Genomic DNA, 20,222 nt, shown 5'->3' on the forward strand with positions numbered 1-20,222 from the left:
AGTTCTCATACATCCACTAAAGCACCATAATGACACCAGCTGATTCAAGCACACTTGATCTGAGGAATCACATTCACACACATCTAAGAGTAACTCAAGTGTCCAAAAACAACACACTTCATCCACCCTTAAAAATAAAGGTACCAAGAAGAACCAAAAATGGGTTTTCACAGTGATGCCATAGAGCAGTGGTTCTCAAACCTGTCCTGGAGGAGCCCCGGCCCTGCACACTTTGTGTGTCTCCCTATATCTAACCCCCATTTCAGGTCTTGCAGTCTCTACTAATGAGCTCATGAGTTGAATCAGGTGTGTTAGATGAGGGAGACATACAAAATGTGCAGGGCTGGTGGTCCTCCAGGACAGGTTTGAGAACCACTCCTACTCCCCAAAGAACCGTTTTGTGAAAGGTTCTTTAAAGAACCATTTTTTTTCTAAGCATTTTATAGTCTAAAGAACCTTTTTGCACTTTTGTGCAACGGAAAGGTTCTTTAGATATTAAAGGTTCTTCAGGGAAGCACGTACCCTCCCAAAGAACAATGTGAACCTTTATTTTTAAGAGTGGAAGAGCCATTTTTGGTTCCTCAAAAAAACTTTCAGTGATAAGTTGTGAAGTGTAAAGAACATTTTAAGAATGTAAAGAACATCCACTATGCAATGGAGAGATTTTCAGTGTTTTTTATTGACCTGTCAATGCCACTTCAGTAACTGATTTGACCTGAGATCTGACCCTGATGTGTTTCAGAGAGCTTCATCAGACAGCTGTCCTCGTATGAGATCGTCACCCCCGTGCGCTTGAATGATTTTGGAGAGTCGTTCCCGCACCGGCTGCATTACCGCAGGAGGAGGCGCAGCACTGAGGCCGAGGTCTCGGCTTCCAGGGCTCATTACCGGATCGAGGCGTTCGGTCAGGCCTTTCACCTGAACCTCACCGCGGATTCAGGATTCATCGCTCCGTCCTACACGGTGCTTCATCTGGGAGAGGAGGAGAACCACGGAGGCGTTGCAGATCTGCGCCACTGCTTCTTCAGAGGACACGTCAACGCTCACAGCGATCACCGCGCCGTCTTCAGCCTCTGCACGGGACTGGTGAGTATGAAGAGTGTGTTGGTTAAACCTCTGACAACTGCTCAAGCTGCTTTCACCGCGGTGGTTTCATGGGAAGTCAGAGCATTTTCAGTATCTTAGTTGTGAGTTCAACGAAGGCATGAGAAGGGTTTTTTTTTCATGAGAGGCATGAGAGAATGGACTGGACTAGTGAGTATAAACTCATTGGCTACATTTACATGGACAATTTGTGTTTTAACTGGAATCAGTTCATTCCGATCGGTTAATCCGAACATTGTGTAACACAAAATAAAGTGAAAGGGCTTATACACTACATTGCCAAAAGTTTTGGAACGCCTTCTTAATCCGTAGGGTTTAATATGGAGTCGGCCCACCCTCTCTAACAGCTCCAGCTCTTCTGGGAAGGCGTTCCTCAAGGTTTAGGAGTGTGTTTATGGGGATTTTTGCCCATTCTTCTAGAAGCTCATTTGTGAGGTCAGGCACTGATGTTGGACGAGAAGGCCTGGCTCTCAGTCTCCGCTCTAATTCATCCCAAAGCTGTTCTATCGGGTTGAGCTCAGGACTCTGTGCAGGCCAGTCCAGTTCCTCCACACCAAACTCCTCATCCATGTCTTTATGGAGCGACGCTTTGTGCACTGGAGCGCAGTCATGCTGGGACAGGAAGGGGCCGTCCACAAACTGATCCCACAAAGTTGGGAGCATGAAATTGTCCAAAATGTCTTGGTGAAGCATTAAGAGTTCCTTTCACTGGAACTAAGAGGCCAACCCCTGAAAAACAACCCCACCTCATAATTGACACAATGCAGTCAGGCGAGTCCCGTTTTCCTGGTGACGGCCAAACCCAGACTCGTCCATGGGCAAATTCAGAGAACACGTCTCACTGCTCTAGAGTCCAGTGGCGGCTGCTTTACTCCACTGCATCCCACGCTTTGCATTGCTCTTGGTGATGTAAGGCTTGGATGAGCTGCTCGGCCATGGAAACCCATTCCATGAAGCTCTCTCCGCTGTTCTTGAGCTCATCTGAAGGCCACAGAAGTCTGGAGGTCTGGAGCTGTTGACTCTGCAGAAAGTTGGAGACTTCTGCGCACTGTGACCCTCAGCATGCGCTGACCCTGCTCTGGGATTTTACTTCGTGGCTGAGTTGCTGTTGTTCCCAATGGCTTCCACTTTGTTATAATCCCACTAACAGTTGAGCGTGGGATATTTAGTAGTGATGAAATGTCAGGAATGGACTTATTGCTTGTAGAAACTGTTGCATGCCTAGTGATAGATTTATACACCTGTGGCCATGGATGTGATTGGAACACCTGAATTCATTGATTTGGAAAAGAGTGTCCCTATACTTCTGGCCATAAAGATTACATTCATACTATATGGTTTCTTAACGGTCACAAACTAAGTTCAATTTTAAATGTAGTACCTACTCAGACAGTACAGGATTTTGGACACACTTATAATTGTGAGGTCAAAAAAGACGCGAGCAGTTTTTACCAGCAACAAACTACAGTACTTCTAGACTAACTAGAATTGTTTAAAATCAGGTCATCATTTAGTGTTTGGTAAGTTGGTTTAGTTCAGAGTTTAGAGTTATTCTTCTCTCGTCTTGATGGAAACGTGCCTGAGGCATGAGCGGAAGATGGAAGAAATGACTTGAGTGGACGGGAGTAGTTACTATAAACCAGTGTTAGCGGTTAAGTAGCTGGACTGGTGACTTGTAACATGTAGGGTTTGCTAACTGTGCCCTTTTGATTTTTTTGTTGTTGTTGTTGTTATGTCTCGGTGGGATTAGCAGAAAACTATTGAACGACTAGACTAACTACTAGAATGTTCGATTAAACGTTACTAGTAATTCCTCCATGAACACAGGATTAGTTCTCCTGTAAGGAATAGGCATTTGCTTAACACCTTGCTTATGGTTTATGGTCATAAGTAGGCCCAGTTGTATAAATTGTAGTGCATTGTTTATTGGTGTGTTTTAGGTTTACTTATTAGGGTACTTGTTTACACTTTGTACAACACTTTTGCCAACAGTTAAAAAAAGTGCTTTATAAATAAATATGACTAACTGACTGTTGGTTTAATCGAGTTGTTCTCTCTTCTACTCTGATGTACTGGACTAGTTAGTATGAGGTGACATTTAGTGTAGGATAACTTTCATTTTTAGCTGGTTTAGTTGAGTTATTATTCTCTAGTCTTGACAGGCAACATGCTTGAGGCATGAGTGGATGTTGAGTTATAAACACAGAGTTAGTGGATAAAGATCTGGGCTGGGGACTTACTAGTGATATTTAGTGTTTTCTAATGGATCCATTCTGGTTGTGTTTTGTGATGTCACAGCAGATAAGTAAAGAATAATTGACTCTGGGCCGTTGAATTATTAGAAAAATAATGCACATGTAATGCGGTCGTGGCGTAAAGCGGAGCATTGTTTTGCAATAATTCAACGGGCCAGAGTCAATTAGTCCACTTGTTACCACACCTCAAAATATTGTTCAGATGTTGTATTTCAATACATTTGTCAGGTTTTGTCCTTAAAACGTTATTGTGTGGGACTAATTCCTTACGTATCTAAACCCAAGCCTCCGTTGCTAATTCCAAAAAGTAATTATAGAGCTCGTAACAGAGGCATGAGCCATTGATAGCAGACTCATGCAGTTATTAGAGAGAGATTAAGTGTGTGTGGATGGGTTGTCGCCTGTAAGTATCTTTGAAATAGCTGAATTAATTTGGCGGTGTGATATGGAACTGTGATGCGGTCAAAACCTGCTGGAATTACTTTAGCCGTGCTTTTCCCTGAAAATAACTGCACACCTTAGAACATTTGTCAGCCAATCAGATTCAAACATTCAACAGCCCCATAGGATAACATGTCTTATTGTGTTCTTTTGCTTCTGGGGTGAAATGTGAGCTGAACATGTTCTAGTATTGTTGGTGTGTGTTGAGTGGTTGCTGGTCGCCTTCTCTCCATACTTTATTTTAATAGATAATGATGGAGACCGTCACAGTCTTTATTTTCAGCAGTTTTAGAGCTCATAGCGGAGGCTTAAGCCATTGATTGCAGTTATTAGAGATTGAGAGGACAAGATTAAGTGTGTGTGAATTACCTCAGTTTGTCTCTCAACAATGTTTGGCAGCATTGCCTCTACTGTAAGTTTATCTGCTTCAAGAACAGCGCCGTTTTTACCTCGCTAAGGAGAAACGTCATGTAGCTTTTATGATGCTAAACTATTTTACGGATAAAATCGTCAGAGCTGCACTGGCATCATGTTTATGTACGGGTCTGTGTCCGTACTGTGTGTGTGTGTGTGTGTTTGTGTGTTTGAGAGGAAGAAAGAGAGGATGTGCTTCTGTACATAAAATGTAGTTTTGAGGCAAAAAATTGTCATTGTGTGTGTTGGTTGTTTTGCTGTTGTGAGTTGTTGAGTTGAAATGAAACTGTAATGCGGTCAAAACCTGCCGGAACTACTTTAGCCGTGTCTTTCCCTGAATCTAATTGCACATTTGAATGTTTAAAATGTTCATCCATCACTCAGATTCAATGAGTTTTACTAGCAGAAAACTAATAATTACGTTACTAACTCTTCCTGTGAGGATTAGGCTTTGGTTTAGATGCGTTCACCACTGTATAGTGAGTATAAACTCATGGTTAGTGGTTACAGAGCTAACGTTTTGTGGTTGTTTTTTGTGATAAGCAGATAAGTAGAAGTTAAGAGGTGCACTGGGATTAGTAATTACAAGTTGTTTCTAGTAGGAAACTCATAATTATGGTAATTCCAACAGGATTAGTTCTATCTGTGAGGATTAGGCTTTGTTTTAGTCGAGTTGGCATGAGTGGGTGTTTAAGCTAAGCTGCTAGTTATTTTAGAGAAATGAGTGCTGTGGGGCAGAATGAACGGACGTGATTTGGTTAATATGACACCTAGCGCTCTAGTCTAGTCAAATATCGTCTGTTTGCTCACCAGTCGAACCCTCACCTCCCGCTAACTGAGCTCTGAGGATGTGCAGTCGGCCCTCTGTTAATTAGTGATCTCAGGTGGCGGGAGGTGATTAGTCCCGGCTGTAAATGTCGCCGCTGAAAGAGTCGCTCCTCATGACGGCGCTCGTTTAGTCTCTTATGAGGTCAGGAGGTCGTCATTGAGTTGTGTTTTGTCCCGCTCGTGTCGTAAACCGCCCGAGGAAGGGTCATAATGTGCACATCTTCAGAGGTTTAGATGTGAGGCATAAAGATGATCATTCAGTTGCTGTTCGGCTGTTTTCATTAAACGTTAAAACGGAAGAATTTTGGTTTAAATTATTTTTAATGAAGTGTCCGGAGGCCAAAATTTAAATTGAAGATAAACTTAAAACTTTTTTTTAGAACATTTTAATTATTATTATTATTTTTGCATTTTCTTTTGTATTTGTCTACATTTAATCGGTTTCTCACCATGAAAACAGTCATTAACAAACAAACATGGTAAAATGGTTAAAATGGTTATTTAAAAAAAAATGCTTTTGGTAACACTTTACACTACAGCTGCACTAATATGCTTTAATCAATGCTTAACTAATGCACAGATAATCATGAGTTAATGACTGATGAAGAACTACCCCATTTATTAATGATTACTGCATCAGCAACTAATACAAATTATACATGATTAAGAGATTAAATAATATATGGTTTGCTATTAATGAAATGTCATCATGTTTTAATTCCTTAATAGCATATTATATTAACTAATAATGTAAATTAATGCGTTAATTACCACAACAGGTCAAAGCCATGCATTTCAGCTTCCAGTGCCTGCTTTAATTAATCATTAGCTAACAATTTATAAAGGTTTCATTATGTTCTGACTTTACTTGTTGGGGCACATGACTATTAACTAATTGATAAGTAATATGCAAATGTGGTTTGCATATTACTTATCAATTAGTTAATAGTCTAAAAGCAAACAAATTATTATTGCCAAATAAATATTGTCATATTTAGGGCAGTTTTTGACATTTTTATTTCAGTTTCCAGAGGAAGCCAGAATTGTTTTTTATTTTAATTGGCGATAAACTTTAAAACTTTTATATTAAAATTACAAATGTTTTTTAATTAAATTTTATTGTTATTATTATTATTATCATTATTTTACATTATTATATTTTGCTACATTTAACCTGTTTCTCACCATGAAAATAAGCATGGAAAAATAATTCTTAAAAATACGTTTTTTAAAACCATATTTGATTCAAGTTTGTTTAATGTCATCTGGAAAGTAAAAAAAAAATGCAAACAAATTCTTCCTGTCATATTTACCATACTAGTTGATGTGCTAAACTTGTTAAAGTTAATTTTTTATTGAAGTGGCAAGAGGAGGCCAGCATAAAAAAAACGATTTTTAGACATAAGACCTTTTTCTTTTCATTTGTTGCTTCCTTTATCAACCTGACCATAAATAAAGACCTTAATTATTATTAATTTAAAAGTCTTAATTTCAAATTAATTTCAAACTAGTTTAGTTTGTTATCTGAACAGTTTAAAGATGTTGCAGACATTTGTACACACGCACACATATGTGGTTTGAAATCTGCACCAAAAAGGACTTCATAAACACGTTCTGTGTGTCCTGCCGGCAGTTTCTCGTCCAGTCTTGAAAGGGAAGGACAGAGACTTTAGTAGTTAGAAGCATTGCATGATGGGAAGAGAGAGAAGCCGTGTTTCGACCCATAATCCTTCAGGTAAAGTCTGAGAGCCAGATTCAGGTGCGCTGGTCTGCTCATGATGATGGCTGTCGACAGCATCTGTCCACACCTGAGCGTAATCATCTTCAGGACAGATGTTCATGGCCTCTGTGAGAATGACCTCGGATGACCTCTGATGTCCACAGCTGGCATGAGCCAATGGATTCACACAGGAAAACGCTCATCTGGAGTCACTTCACTGCCAACAGTCTTACAAAAGTGCTGCTGTAAAACTATACAGAAATACAGATATATATATAATTTTGAACTTAGACCACTGTACACTCACCTAAAGGATTATTAGGAGCACACACTAGTACTGTTTGACCCCCTTCGCCTTCAGAACTGCCTTAATTCTCCGTGGCATTGATCAACAAGCTGCTGAAAGCATTCTTTAGAAATGTTGGCCCATATTGATAGGAGAGCATCTTGCAGTTGATGGAGATTTGTGGGATGCACATCCAGGGCACAAAGCTCCCGTTCCACCACATCCCAAAGATGCTCTATTGGGTTGAGATCTGGGGACTGTGGTGGCCATTTTAGTTCAGTCAACTCATTGTCATGTTCAAGAAACCAATTTGAAATGATTTGAGTTTTGTGACATGGTGCATTATCCTGCTGGAAGTAGCCATCAGAGGATGGGGGACATGGTGGTCATAAAGGGATGGACATGGTCAGAAACAATGCTCAGGTAGGCCGTGGCATTTAAACGATGCCCAATTGGCACTAAGGGGCCTAAAGTGTGCCAAGAAAACATCCCCCACACCATTACACCACCACCACCAGCCTGCACAGTGGTAACAAGGCATGATGGATCCATGTTCTCATTCTGTTTACGCCAAATTCTGACTCTACCATCTGAATGTCTCAACAGAAATCGAGACTCATCAGACCAGGCAACATTTTTCCAGTCTTCAACTGTCCAATTTTGGTGAGCTTGTGCAAATTGTCGCCTCTTTTTCCTATGTGTAGTGGAGATGAGTGGCACCGGTGGGGTCTTCTGCTGTTGTAGCCCATCCGCCTCAAGGTTGTGTGTGTTGTGGCTTCACAAATGCTTTGCTGCAGACCTCGGTTGTAACGAGTGGTTATTTCAGTCAAAGTTGCTCTTCTATCAGCTTGAATCAGTCGGCCCATTCTCCTCTGACCTCGAGCATCAACAAGGCATTTTCTCCCACAGGACTGCTGCACACTGGATGCTCTTCCCTTTTCACACCATTCTTTGTAAACCCTAGAAATGGTTGTGTGTGTAAATCCCAGTAACTGAGCAGATTGTGAAATACTCAGACCGGCCCGTCTGGCACCAACAAACCATGCCACGCTCAAAACGGCTTAAATCACCTTTCTTTCCCATTCTGACATTCAGTTTGGAGTTCAGGAGATTGTCTTGACCAGGACCACACCCCTAAATGCACGGAAGCAACTGCCATGTGATTGGCTGATTAGATAATTACATTAATGAGAAATTGAACTGGTGTTCCTAATAATCCTTTAGGTGATTGTATGTGTGTATGGGAAGCTTTTCAATTTGGGTAGGCCAAATCCAGGCGGAAATCCCAAAAATGGTCCCACAACAAGAGATTATTTACCATAGTGCTGCTGCTTCATCTTTATTGTAAGGACTGTTGAAGCACGTAAGAGTCGTGTCTGAGTGTGTGTGTGTGTGTTGACATTGTGTGTTGCCGTCCATCTATACTGTATTCTTAGGGATCTGTATGATCTGATTTCCAAGTGCACGTGCGAAGGGAGAGTTATGTCATCTTTCCATCCCCAAGGCTGCGAGCGAGTGTTTACCTGTCAGAAACGCTTGAGATGGAAACATTCCCGCTCGCGTCCTAATGAACACTGCGTGTTGAGCGACAGCATCTTAATGTGTCTAATAATCACCATATTCATCTCTCTTCCTCACGCAGACGCCTGGTGTGATACTCTTTGCAGTGATTAGGTTTGATATGTTCCTTCATTGTGTTCTGATCTGATCTGATGGAGGCAGAAGGTGAATGCCGGGCCGGTGAGGTGGATGTGATTGACAGAGATGTGGAGCAGAGCAGATCCTCACATGTTCAATTGTGACAGGCCGGCGTTCACACTGACTGAGCTCCTGTCAAACATGTCTCCATTTGTACAGCGTTCCTCCGCTCCATTATTTGCCGTTTGTTTGTGTCGGATCTGCTGATCTGCTGTTTGTCACGGCTTCCGTTCGGAATGTGTGCAGGACTCCGGAATTCTGTGTTTGGATGCATTGCCATAGTGATAAGCCATGATTCCAGGGGCGTCATTAGAAATGTCAATCATTCTGCCTCATTATTTATTATTTTTATGTTTTTATATATATGTAACATTAATTTACATTAATTTAGATTTATTTTATTTTACTATTTAATTATTTTATTGGCCAACCTATTTCCATTTTTTATTTTATTTTAACTTTTATTTTTTTTAATTTTTAACTATAAATGTTTAATTTGATTTATTTTACTGTTTATTTTTATTTTAACTATACATTTCATTCATTTTATTTATTTATTTATTTATTTATTTATTTATTTATTTATTTATTTATTTATTTATTTATTTATTTATTTAACTATCCATGTATATTTTATTTTACTATCATTTTTCATATGTTATTATTTTTTATGTTTATTTTAGTTTTTTTTACTTTTCTTTTTAATTTAATTTTTAACCACATTTTTAAATTTAAAATGTGTAATATTTATTTATATTTAATAATTTTCTAAAACATGTTTTGTTTACAATTAATTTTGTATATATTTTGCTGACAATTAGTGTTTATTTAATTATACACATTTAATATATATAATCATATAAACACTAATAGTCAGCAAAACATATAAAAAATTAATATATAAAATATACAAAACATATTTATATATATATAATTAAATAAACACTAATAATATATATTAGTGTATATAATTTTAATTATTACTTTAATTTATTTTACTATTCGTTTTTTAACTACTTTTTTATATTTATTATGATATTTCTTTTCATTTTATTATTTCTTTTTTATATTTTTATATATATTTTATATATTATTTATTATACTATGCATTTTTAATTATTTGTATTTCATTGTAACTTTTTTGTTTACTATTCATTTTTTAAGTTAGCTTTTTTTAACTTTAATATTCATTTTTTTTATTTATTTTTTTATTAATTAATAAAAAAATAATATATTTTTTATTAATTATTATTATTATTATTATTATTATTATTTTTATTTTTACGTATTCACGTGCCAACATGTCACTTGCCAACAGGAGTTATGATTTACAGCATGAAGTGCACCATCTTAAAATCACAGAAATATGGCCTTTACTGTTTAAACTGAAAGTAACTTGCTCTGACATATCTTAAAACATGCCATTGCCGTTGTTTTTGGGATGCACACTTGTAATGTGTTTCTCTAAGACATGTTTCTATGGTGTGTGTTTCTCATTAAAGTAAGAGCATGTCTGTCCGAAATCATCATGTGACTCCATCTGTGTTTTGATCCTCAGATCGGCACGTTCTCGACACAAAGTGGTCAGTTCTTCCTGGAGCCGCTTCTGAAGGAAGATGGAGAAGAGTATGAGGAAGAGCACAACAAACCTCACCTGGTCTACAGGAAGTCACCTGACAGGAAGTCACCTGACCCGCAGCCCTGCACCTCCTCAGGTAACAGCTCCTGATAAACTCAGTTCTGAGCCTGTGGAAAGAGTCGGTGTTTCCATTCTCAGCATAATGCAGTTTTAAGCATGCTGGCGTGCGGTTATTGTGAGGATTAGCGTCTTCATTATGAGCCAGTTATTGGAATTCTTCATGTAATGAAAGTAAATCTACTCCAGCCGCTCCAGACACTTTGCAGAAATCTCCAACACACACAAACACTGGCTGGTGATCCTTCAGTTCAAACGCATGTAGTGTGATCTTAAAGAGAGATCCAAGTTCTGTCATCAGACCTGTATGACGATTATTAAAGCATCATGAAATAGCTATATTCTGCAGTGCACTGCACATTTTCTTTCTTTTTTTTCTCAGCATTAAGCAAACTTCAAAAAATGCTCTTCCAATTTAGTATTTTTTACTTGTTTCTAGTGTAAATATCTAAAAATTCTTAAATCAAGATGCATTTACTATATCAGTTAAATGGCATGAGATATTTTTTCTTGTTTTGTTCAAAAAATAAAATCTAAATGAAGTGAGTTTTTGCTTAAAACAGGCAAAATGATCTGCCAATGGGGTGAGAAAAATAATCTTATTTCTGGTTGAAATCTTGTTTCTCGTTTCCGTCCCAATCAGAAATAAGATTATTTTTCTCACCCCATTGGCAGATCATTTTGCCTGTTTTAAGCAAAAACTCCATGTTGATTATATTTTTTTGAACAAAACAAGAAAAAATATCTTATGTCATTTTACTGATCTAGTAAATGCATCTTGATTAAAGAATATTTAGATATTTGGACTAGAAACAAGACAAAAATACTAAATAAGAAAAGCATTTTTTGCAGTGTGCTTAACACTGACATATGGAATAGTAGTTTGATCCTTTGCATGAGGTTGTAAATGATGATTCTTTGGGTCTCGATTGTGAAGATGTGACGTGTGATCAGGTCATGCATCAGAGATTGGAGCAGACTGATGAGGATGAAGGTGTCCCGGCCTTTGGTTTAATCTGATAGTGGAGTCTGATGCTCAGATACCGAAGGCTTTGAAGCTGATGGTTCAGTGTCACTGTCTGTGTTTTGAAGTCGTCATGAAAGGGAAGTTTCACTCGTTCTTTCTGCGTATTGTACTGTATATCCGAGTGAAACATTTCTGGAACAAGATCAAATGTGGGCCGGGCTTAATTGTGTCTATTTTTGTGTTGGGTGGTTGTGGTTTGCTATTGGCTGATCTCATTGGAGTGACAGGTGGCCCCGCCCTCATCCTCATGAAGATATTCTGATTCAAGATTCATCCGTACATCTATCTATACACACACACACACACATACACCCACCTAAAGAATTATTAGGAACACACACTAATACTGTGTTTGACCCCTTTCTCCTTCAGAACTGCCTTAATTCTACGTGGCATTGATCAACAAGCTGCTGAAAGCATTCTTTAGAAATGTTGGCCCATGTTGATAGGAGAGCATCTTGCAGTTGATGGAGATTTGTGGGATGCACATCCAGGGCACGAAGCTCCCGTTCCACCACATCCCAAAGATGCTCTATTGGGTTGAGATCTGGGGACTGTGGCGGCCATTTTAGTACAGTCAACTCACTGTCATGTTCAAGAAACCAATTTGTAATGATTGGAGCTTTGTGACATGGTGCATTATCCTGCTGGAAGTAGCCATCAGAGGATGGGGACATGGTGGTCATAAAGGGATGGACATGGTCAGAAACAATGCTCAGGTAGGCCGTGGCATTTAAACGATGGCCAGTTGGCACTAAGGGGCCTAAAGTGTGCCAAGAAAACATCCCCCACACCATTACACCACCACCACCAGCCTGCACAGTGGGAACAAGGCATGATGGATCCATGTTCTCATTCTGTTTACGCCAAATTCTGACTCTACCATCTGAATGTCTCAGCAGAAATCGAGACTCATCAGACCAGGCAACATTTCTCCAGTCTTCAACTGTCCAATTTTGGTGAGCTTGTGCAAACTGTCGCCTCTTTTTCCTATTTGTAGTGGAGATGAGTGGTCCCCGGTGGGGTCTTCTGCTGTTGTAGCCCATCCGCCTCAAGGTTGTGTGTGTTGTGGCTTCACAAATGCTTTGCTGCATACCTCGGTTGTAACGAGTGGTTATTTCAGTCAAAGTTGCTCTTCTATCAGCTTGAATCCATCCATCCATCCATCCATCCATCCATCCATCCATCCATCCATCCATCCATCCATCCATCCATCCATCCATCCATCCATCCATCCATCCATCCATCCATCCATCCATCCATCCATCCATCCATCCATCCATCCATCCATCAACTTTCAGGCTAGGCTTTCTCAAGCCGACATCAAAGTTTGTTCCCAAACTTTATTCATCTAGTTACAGTTGCTAGGTGGTTGCTACACTGTTCTGGGGCTTTGCTGTGTGGTTTCTTTCTCGCGCAAGTCTTTAAATATGATTCAGACGAGCAGGATGATGCAAACTTTAATACTTGGTGTTAGAGATCTGATCCCTATAAGCACAAGTAGTGATGATTGACTCACCAGACACCACTAATGTGCCAATAAGCGTGCCATTATAAAGCATACGCGATTAGAAATGTAAAGATCTAAGCGTGTATTAGATTGCAGGGTGTTGCTGGAAAATATTTCCAAAGCTTTGCATGTCACGGCCGGACAAATGAGTCACTCTATCTGTTCACAGACGCGGCTCTTGATTAACACTTCACTTTCACAGCGTCTGTCCTGAAATAGACACTGATAACTGATGTTCAGGAGCACTGTAAAAAAATATTCAGGTCTGCAAATGAACATTTCCTAGTGACTGATCACATCTACATTTTTCAGATGGACAAATTGAATTTCTGTGAATTAAATTGCATTTTTGCAGTGTAGAGTTTACAGATATGAAATGTAACGCAGCTTTGGAGAATTCAGTGTTTTTAAAGAGTTTCCTGTTTTAAAGATGTCTGAAATGCCTTGGCTCAAAGGAACTCAGGTAAGGTTGATCACCTGTGTGCTCGTACACCATCTCTCCTCCCGCCAGAGATCCAGGAGTCTTTAAGTGCGGTTCACTCGCGGCACACACACGCCCGAGCCAAAGCATGGAAGAGCTGCACGTCTGGACTTAATCTGGCGTAGTGAGTGTGTTCTCTGGCCAGGACAGCTCAGTTTCAGAGCCGCTCTGTTTGTTTTGTGTTTGAGGAGTGCCAGAACTCCAGATGAATGCTGCAAAGGCAGACAGATTAACCGGGATCTTCAGGGTTTTATGGGGCAAACGCTTCATGTACTTTGGTAATTGTTTTTGTGCATGACACACAGCTGGCAGAAACAAGCCCGCCTGGATCTGTGTGTTCAAAGATCTGAGCCTGAAGACACTAAACTAACCCGTTTAAAGAGCTTTAGTGAGCACCCTATCATATGCACTGCAAAAATGATGTTCTGCCCTCAGTATTTCTGTCTGTTATGGGTTAGTTCTTCATGGGTCATACATTAACTCATGATTATCTGTGCATTAGTTTAGCATGAGTTAAATGATTTAGCAATTTATTAATGAGTACTGCATCAGCAACCAATACAGATTCTATATGATTAATAGATTAAGTAATATATGAATTGCTATCAATTAAATTTGTCATAATGTATTAATTCCCTAATCACATATTATATTAACTAATAATGTAAATTAACGGGTTAATTATCATAACGAGTCAAAGCCATGCATTTCAGCTTCCAGTGTCTGCTTTAATTAATCATTGGGTAATGATTTATAAAGGTTTCATTATGTTATGACTTTACTTGTTGAGGCACATGGATTAAAATGCATGGGTTTGTGGCACATTAATTTACATTATTAGTTAAGATATGTTAATAGGGAATTAATACATGATGACAAATTTAACTCATAACAATTTAATGATTATTTAATCTATTTCTGTCCCCAGTGGGTCATATAAAAATATATATATATATTTATATGTAAACTCTAAAAAATATTGGGTTGTTTCAACCTGAATGTGGGTCAAATTTGACCCACATTTGGATTGAAACAACCAATAAAGATTCAAACGGCCATGAATCAGCGTATTGATTCATGATTCGGATCGCCAATGTCACGTGATTTCAGCAGTTTGACAGTTTGACACGCAATCCGGATCATGAGGAATCTTTATTTAAGGAATGAAAACAAACCCGGAAGAGAAGCCAATGCTGAATAAAGTCGTAGTTTTTGTTATTTTTGGACCCAAATGTATTTTGGATGCTTCAAGAGACTCTAATTAACCCACTGATGTCTCATATGGACTACTGTGATGATGTTTTTATTCCCTTTCTGGACATGGACAGTATAGTGTGCATACACTTGCATACGCTCTCGGACTAAATATAAAATATCTTAAACTGTGTGTGAAGATGAACGGAGGTCTTACGGGTGTGGAGCGACATTAGGGAGAGGAGTTAATGACACACATTTCATTTTTGGGTGAACTAAGCCTTTAAAGGTTAGGGTTTGGGTTAGCTGTTACTGTTATTACTACACTGTAAAACAAAAATATTTAAAATAAGTTACCTGGTTGCCTTAAAACTTTGAGTTCACTGAAATATTTTTTTTTAGTTAATACAAAGAACATTTTTAAGAATTAATCAAATATTGTTAAAAGATTTTGTAAGCATAAGCATTTGTAATTGTGTGTGTTTTATTTGTGATGACGCAGCCAAATTGAGCTATTTTCATGATTTATAACATTTTTTATGTGGTTAATATTTTGAGTTTCTATTTATGAAACCAATTTCCTTCATTGTATCAACTCAAATTTTTAATTTCAATAAACTCAATTACTTAAGGCAAATAGGTTACCTACTTTTTTAAGTTAAACCCAAAATGTATTTTATAGTGTACAGTAAGTACATGTATTATATGTAACAAGGACAGTGTGAAATAAAGTGTGTTTTTTGTGAGTTGCTGTAGTGAGACTGTCCTCAGCGGTTCAGGATGGTTTGGAGGGATTCTTTCTCTTCAGGCGTCCTCAGCAGGTTGTGCGGACACATAAAGGCCGTCTTTGTGAGGGTCAGGGATGCCATGGCCCCTGCCTGCACTTCTTTATGTTTGGCTTGAAAGAGGAGTCTTGTCTTAAATCAGGGCTGCGATTGGACAGAGAGAGACACAGAGGAGGATGAAAGGGAAGATGGGACGCGTTTGGATCGTGCCAACTGTCCCAGTTTGGAGGAAAATGCCAAGTGGACAGCCGATGACGTTATGCTTGCCTGAAAGTTTATTGTTCAAAGGTTGCTCTTTCATGGCTCGTGAGTTAATTTAATGAAGTTCTCAGGTGTGTTTAGTTTATGTATCAACTTTAATCTCTCCGATTTTTCCGGTCAAACAGACCCAAACGAGATATTAATGTGATTTATCTTCCTTGCATGGACATGTTTTGGTGTCTTTGTGTCTGTTCTGCTGAATGGAGGGGATGAGGGTGTTTTTGCCTCCGTTATCCCCCCCAAAAGCACTCTTTGATACAGACAACGGCGGAGAACAAACGCAGTGAGTTTATCTCTGAAGCGATTGTTGTCACGAGATACGGGCGAATGTTTGTCTCAGGCCTGGCATCCGTCCATCTCAGATCTCATGATTATGAGAGACAGGCGAATCGTCCTCTAATCGACTTCAGAAACGTCAATGTCATCTCAGTCTGACATCTAGTGCTGCTTCTATAGTTTGAGTCTGAATTCAGAAACTCTTGTTATTACCGGTGGATGTTAACCCTTAAATGCATGACTGTTTCGCCAAACATTCTTACATATTCGGGTCGTTAGTGACCTGGACCTATTTTTAACATGCAAAGATCTCTACTGTTGCGTTAATACATAAAACTCCTGATGTTAGAGAAACAATTACAGAAGAATAAAATAAAACATATTTTGTTAGCTTTTGGAGCTTAGAAGGGTTCGTTTGAGGAGATGTTTTATACCACCATCATCTGTCCGTGTCAGAGCTCATTTCTCAGTACATTCAGCATCCGACTCATATTCGCGATCTCATGCATATTCTCAAAACTCATTTTCACTGACAGCTTCTTGAGCACATTCATCATCAAGAGACATTGACACTTATATTTGATTGTGTTCAGTACTTGCTCTCTGCAGTAAATCACTAAGCGATTTCAAGTTTTTGCAGATTATAATTATTATTGTTTCGGATTGTTTGGTCTGAGAATTTCACAATCTGCTCAGTTACTGGGATTTACACACACAACCATTTCTAGGGTTTACAAAGAATGGTGTGAAAAGGGAAGAGCATCCAGTCTGCAGCAGTCCTGTGGAGAAAATGCCTTGTTGATGCTCGAGGTCAGAGGAGAATGGGCCGACTGATTCAAGCTGATAGAAGAGCAACTTTGACTGAAATAACCACTCGTTACAACCGAGGTATGCAGCAAAGCATTTGTGAAGCCACAACACACACAACCTTGAGGCGGATGGGCTACAACAGCAGAAGACCCCACCGGGTACCACTCATCTCCACTACAAATAGGACAAAGAGGCGACAATTTGCACAAGCTCACCAAAATTGGACAGTTGAAGACTGGAAAAATGCTCCCTGGTCTGATGAGTCTCGATTTCTGTTGAGACATTCAGATGGTAGAGTCAGAATTTGGCGTAAACAGAATGAGAACATGGATCCATCATGCCTGGTTCCCACTGTGCAGGCTGGTGGCGGTGGTGTAATGGTGTGGGGGATGTTTTCTTGGCACACTTTAGGCCTCTTAGTGCCAATTGGGCATCGTTTAAATGCCACGGCCTACCTGAGCATTGTTTCTGACCATGTCCATCCCTTTATGACCACCATGTGCCCATCCTCTGATGGCTACTTCCAGCAGGATAATGCACCATGTCACAAAGCTCCAATCATTTCAAACTGGTTTCTTGAACATGACAATGAGTTGACTGAACTAAAATGGCCACCACAGTCCCCAGATCTCAACCCAATAGAGCATCTTTGGGATGTGGTGGAACGGGAGCTTCGTGCCCTGGATGTGCATCCCACAAATCTCCATCAACTGCAAGATGCTCTCCTATCAATATGGGCCAACATTTCTAAAGAATGCTTTCAGCAGCTTGTTGAATCAATGCTACGTATAATTAAGGCAGTTCTGAAGGAGAAAGGGTCAAACACAGTATTAGTGTGTGCTCCTAATAATCCTTTAGGTGAGTGTATATAATAATATATAAGTTCAAAGTATAAAAAAAACCCCCAATAGTAGAGCAATAACTAAAGCAACACTGGTGAGTTTGTGTGGTTTAACGGTCTCAGTCGCTCCGTCAGCGCTGATCTCACCTCTGGCTCGTCTCGAGACGTGTTGAAGGATGCATTTCCATAATAAGGGCTGTTAAAGTGGTAAATCTCCACACCTGGATGTGTATCCATTTACACTCTCTGTCATCAGAGAAGCTCAAAACCACACTGAGTTTATGTAGAGTCAGACATAGAGCTGCGCAAATGTCATGACTGAAGCCCTCAAATAAGATACATGTCATGTTTTATCCGCTTTTTACTGCAAATGTGCACAGCTTGTAAAGAAAGAAAAAAAAGAGAGACTTTCCCCGACTTCCTTGGCTGTCTAAGCCTGTAGACTGATTTTTATGAATTTTTTATACCAGGAAAATCAAAATCACTTGATGTTTACACGCCCCGCGAACCTCTCTTCTGTTCAATGACACATGAAACTAATGCATACACTGCAAAAATGCTCTTCTTACCTAATCATTTTGTCTTGTTTCTAGTCTAAATATCTAAATATTCTTAAATCAAGATGCATTTACTAGATCAGTAAAATGACAATATTCTTTCTTGTTTAAAAAAAAAAATCTAAATGAAGTGAGTTTTTGCTTAAAACAGGCAAAATAATCTGGCAATGGGGTGAGAAAAATAATCTTATTTCTGTTTGAGACGGAAACAAGAAACAAGATTTCAGTCAGAAATAAGATTATTTTTCTCAGACAAAAAGGCACATGATTTTGCCTGTTTTAAGCAAAAACTCACTTCATTTAGATTCCCCCCCCCCCCCCCAGAAAACAAGAAAAAATATCTTATGTCATTTTACTGATCTAGCAAATGCATCTTGATTTAAGAATATTTAGATATTTGGACTAGAAACAAGAAAAAAAAAATACTAAATAAAAAGAGCATTTTTTTTTTGCAGTGTATCCAATGTCCAGGGTAACACCAAAAGCTGTTCTGTACTGAAATGTCAATGTGTCATGCACCTAAATTGACCCAAAAGGGATTCATTCAAACTATAGCCTCACATCGCCAGATCTATACAGTCTATAGTCTCAAACAGCAGTGTCATTTTAATCACCTCATCTGTCGACTGTGAATCTCAGAGCTGGGGCAAACATCTCTATGATCAGATGCTTTCTGAGCTGCTGTTTTCTGTCATTCGTGTTGTGTTTTTGTTATTGAGAGGAAAACGCACAGCACATATTCAACTTGCCATCGCTGTCGTGTGCACTAGTGTGAGCAATAACAAAGTCCTTTCACTCGGCGGCCATCTTAGAAACGCCTCTCGGGCATGTATGTGCAGTTCCTGTCTCTTTGAATGGGGAAACATCTGAGCTTCTAACTGCAGCTGCAGTGACACAATCACTTTACTAATCAACGATTGGCTCTTTAATTTAGAAGGCGGGGTTTATTCGGCAAATACGGGGCGTTGCACTTTCCCCCACTCATATTGGAGTGAGCCGTCTTCCTGTATATAAAGTCTTTGGCAATATATTCCAGGCTGCAGTTCTCTAAACATGCACCGGTGCTGCTAATAACAAGAGTTTCTGAATTCATAAGGCCCCTTTAATTTTGCATTCATCTACAATTTTGAAGGTTTGTGACTAAAAATAGATGTGTGTAAACTGTAAAATGTATTTAGGAGTTGTTGTGTGAAAAAAAAAGAAGTTTTAAATATCTCAAATTATATAAAAAGCGCCTTAATTGTTGTAATAAGATGTCTTAAATTGAGGTTTTGGGTTTTGAGATGTGATGTTCCTGGCGTTCAGATGAGTGTGTTCACGCTGGCTTTTATCTGGCTCTTCAGGTCATGTGGACAGAAAGATGAGGGTTGAGGGCGATGCGGGTCGTTTCGTCTCTTCTGTCTGCTGTTTAGATGATCAGTTTGTGTTTCTCTCTTTGGTTTGTTGAGTCAGTTTTTTACATGTTTTCTGTTTACTAGTGTTAAGTTTTGACTTTCGCTATTGCTCATATTTAGTGTTTATCAGGGTGGTTATCATTAACTAAAACTACAACCTTAAGAAAACATTTTCAATGGTGCAAATAAGATAAACATGAATTAAACTGAAATAATAAAATAAAATAATTAAATAATGAAATTTAAAAAAATTATTAAACAAAGTTAAATGAAACAAAACAACACAAAACAATACTAAAATTAAATTTAAAATAAAACAAAATTAAATTAAACAAAAATAAAATATTAAATGGCTTATGATCTGAACAGACCCACTACACTAATATTATTCATTGTCAATTATCAGAATCATAATTTTCATAAACATGCGGAACCCATGGACTCGGACTCAGACTTGGAATCGGAAGACTCAGACTCTTTATTAATTTATTGTATTCTATTTTTGTGTATACATATTGTGGTGTGACAGGCAGCGGGGCGAGGGACCGCGAGAGCGGGCCGGTGATTAACGTTCACGAGTGCCAGCTGCGTGGCACACCGGTCTCGTCTCGCGGCCATGTGACGGGAGCATATAAGGAGGAGCA

General features: G+C 39.0%; 1 protein-coding gene across 1 annotated transcript in view; it reads left to right on the forward strand.

Moving 5' to 3' along the window:
• Positions 1-20,222, forward strand: part of LOC137065049 (A disintegrin and metalloproteinase with thrombospondin motifs 20-like) — a 67,800-nt gene that overhangs the window by 831 nt on the left and 46,747 nt on the right. Inside the window, exons 2-3 of the mRNA XM_067436614.1 lie at positions 743-1,086; positions 10,305-10,461. Coding sequence (XP_067292715.1) covers positions 743-1,086; positions 10,305-10,461 — 501 coding nt within the window. The remainder of the gene's footprint in view (positions 1-742; positions 1,087-10,304; positions 10,462-20,222) is intronic.

This window comes from Pseudorasbora parva, chromosome 25 (genome assembly GCF_024679245.1).
Source record: "Pseudorasbora parva isolate DD20220531a chromosome 25, ASM2467924v1, whole genome shotgun sequence".
NCBI lineage: Eukaryota > Metazoa > Chordata > Actinopteri > Cypriniformes > Gobionidae > Pseudorasbora > Pseudorasbora parva.